This window comes from Arachis ipaensis, chromosome B04 (genome assembly GCF_000816755.2).
Source record: "Arachis ipaensis cultivar K30076 chromosome B04, Araip1.1, whole genome shotgun sequence".
Lineage (NCBI taxonomy): Eukaryota > Viridiplantae > Streptophyta > Magnoliopsida > Fabales > Fabaceae > Arachis > Arachis ipaensis.
Window position 1 is genome coordinate 127,292,891 of NC_029788.2, and position 2,766 is coordinate 127,295,656.

Sequence of the window (2,766 nt, forward strand, 5' to 3'; positions counted from 1 at the left end):
AAGCCTCAATTATTCTATTTTTAGTTTATTATGAGCCATCCACTCATCATGATGATCTTACAGTTACTATCATAAATGCTTTACCAACCCCAAGATCTTATACAAGTTTTTTTTTTCTTTTTCTAAATATATTACTAAATTTTCAAAACATATTTGTATTTTTAAGCAGGATGGTTATTATCTTGATCCAAAAAAGGAACTACCTAACTAGTATAGAGAATTTAGTTACACCCATAACATAACATAAACTATGGGAAATAATTTATCAATTTTCTTAAATATTCTCCTAATTTAATAAGGACAAAGAAAGAATTATTGAACTACTTTAATTTTTTTCCCTTTATTTCTTTATTAGCATATAATAAGAGAATTATTATTATATGATTACCTCAGCATGTAATTTTTGATTCTGAACCTTAAGTGCATCATTATCAACCTTCAATGCTTCAAACTGCTTCTTAAGAGATTCATATTCCCTTTCAAGTTGCTTAGTTTTCCACCTTGCCCTCCGATTCTGAAACCAAATAGCAATTTGTCTCGGTTGCAAGTTAAGGGCCTTAGCAAGTTGAACCTTTCTTTCAGGTTCAAGCTTGTTCCCTAACTCAAAACTCTTCTCAAGTGCTTTCACTTGTTCAATGTTCAGCCTCTTTTTCTTCTCCCCAAATTGGAACCCGAATCCGTCGTCCGATAGGTCGTCGTCGCCGTCGCCGCCGCACTTATTCTCGATCCCTGAAAATGACATGGATCTTTTCAACATGAAAGGTCCACCACCCCCTACAAATTAAGAGAAAGTATCTTAAAGTTTGTTTTAAGAGTAAAAAGAAAAAAGAAAAGAAGAATTTTGTTCTGATCCATCCATAATAATTAAAATTAAGCCCACATCATCAATTATTAATTAAGGGGGAAATAATTCATATTTTTTCTTTAAATTAAGCAACCCTAAAAAAAAATTAAGCAACTCATAAAAAATCCCTAGTCTAGAGAAATTCTTGAGGAAAAGGGTTTTTGATCTGGTTAAATTCATGATTAAAATAAGAATGGATCTAAGTAAACTATTTGGTATAATAAGATAGGAAAATAAGAATGAATTAGAATATAACTTTTTTTTTTTTTTTTGAAATTGTTGAATGAGTATATAAATATTACCTAAGAATTGGTGTGAACCCATCTTGAGAAAGAGAGAGGGTGTGTTGTGTGGTTGACCTAAGAAGTGGTGATGGGAAGGAATTGGCAAAGAGGGGAAGGAATTGAGGGAATTAGAAGAGAAGGGTTGGTGATGATGATGATGATGATGATCTGGTTGGTGTTCATGATTGTGGAAGATGAAATTATTAGCACTTTGTGAAGAAGGTGGTGGTGGGAATGCCATGATTAGTAGCTAAGTGTAGTTGATGCAAACAAGATTGGAGGGAGTATTGAGTTGATTATATAGTAGTGATAGGAATTTATTGATGATGATGATAAGAGGGTAGGTTGTTGGCTCTCACTCTCATGGTGATGTTTGGAGACAAAAGCTTCGGAAAGAGGAATGATGATGATGATGATGATGATGATGATGGTGGTGGTGGTGGTGGTTGATTCAGACTGCTGCCACAGACACACACCCATTTTTAGCTTCACATACGGACACACAAACACAACATATATCTCTTTGTGTCTCACCGAGAAAGATGCTAATTATTTTCAAATGAGGAAACAAATATGTTTATTGTAAAAAATAACTCTATCAAGTAAATATTTTTACTGAAAATACAGCAAAATGTTATTAGGATGTAAACTCTAGTTTGTGAATTAAGTTTGAATAAATGGACAAACATATATACTAAAATTCATAAATATAAAAGTATACTCGAAAGATTAATTTTGGAGGACAAAATTACATCCTATATTTTATAAACTCACTAATGATACAGTTTTTTTTTTATTAAAAATAAATAATTTTATGATATGTTATTTAAATTTATATAATTAAAAAACATCTAGATTACTCAATTATTGTTGAGTTTAAAAAAAAAAGTAAAGTAATAATTAGTTCTCTGAAGATTTTGACTTCGGATAAATTAGTTTCCAAAGAAAAAAAGTTATTAATTTGGTCTTTTAGGATAGCAAACGGTGGACATTTGATGTCCTTATATCAATTCATCAACTAAAACCTAATGGTGATGCTTATATATATTGTTAATTACTCTAATATATCTATCTATGAAAGATAGTAATGTAAATAATAATTTTTGGAACGAAATTTCACTTATTTTAATAGGATTTCTGATAAATAAAAAATCGTTGATAAAGGATATATGAAAACTCAAGATAAGAAATGCTTTAATGTCCAAAACTATATCGTTTTTCTACTCATGTGATAATAATGAGATATGCACCACTGTAAACAACGAAATACATGAATAATTCAATTTCGTTTTGTACTATTTATTGACAAAAGGACATACATATTACAATTTGTTATCTTAGAGGACTTAATTGATACTTTTTTTTTTTCAAAGACAAATTAGTCCAAGGTAAACATTTTTAAAGATTTAATTATCATTTTACTCTAAAAAAATAAGTATATAAGACAAAAAAAATGACAACCTTTATGCAAACCTAAAAGTTTGTTTTAAAAGACACCTTAGATGTATAATGAATTAATGATTCATCTATTTTATCTAAAGTTTAACCTTTTAAATTTGTGATTTTATGATATAATTAAAATTTTTATAATTGAAAGATTTAAAAATCAATCATTATTAATTTCTCAAATAAAAGTAC

At 29.0% G+C, this 2,766-nt stretch overlaps 1 protein-coding gene across 2 annotated transcripts in view; it reads right to left on the bottom strand.

Annotated features, from left to right (window-relative positions):
- The window catches only part of LOC107638135 (homeobox-leucine zipper protein HAT7-like), a 3,236-nt gene extending 1,576 nt beyond the window's left edge, over positions 1-1,660 (bottom strand). Inside the window, exons 1-2 of one of the 2 annotated variants that reach the window (XM_016341306.2) lie at positions 1,147-1,660; positions 389-729 (exon numbers count right to left, since the gene is read on the bottom strand). In XM_016341306.2, the coding sequence (XP_016196792.1) occupies positions 389-729; positions 1,147-1,369 (564 nt within the window). In that variant the 5' untranslated portion in view covers positions 1,370-1,660. Of the gene's footprint in view, positions 1-388; positions 775-1,146 lie in introns of both variants that reach the window. The other variant, XM_016341305.2, reaches the window with a different exon arrangement.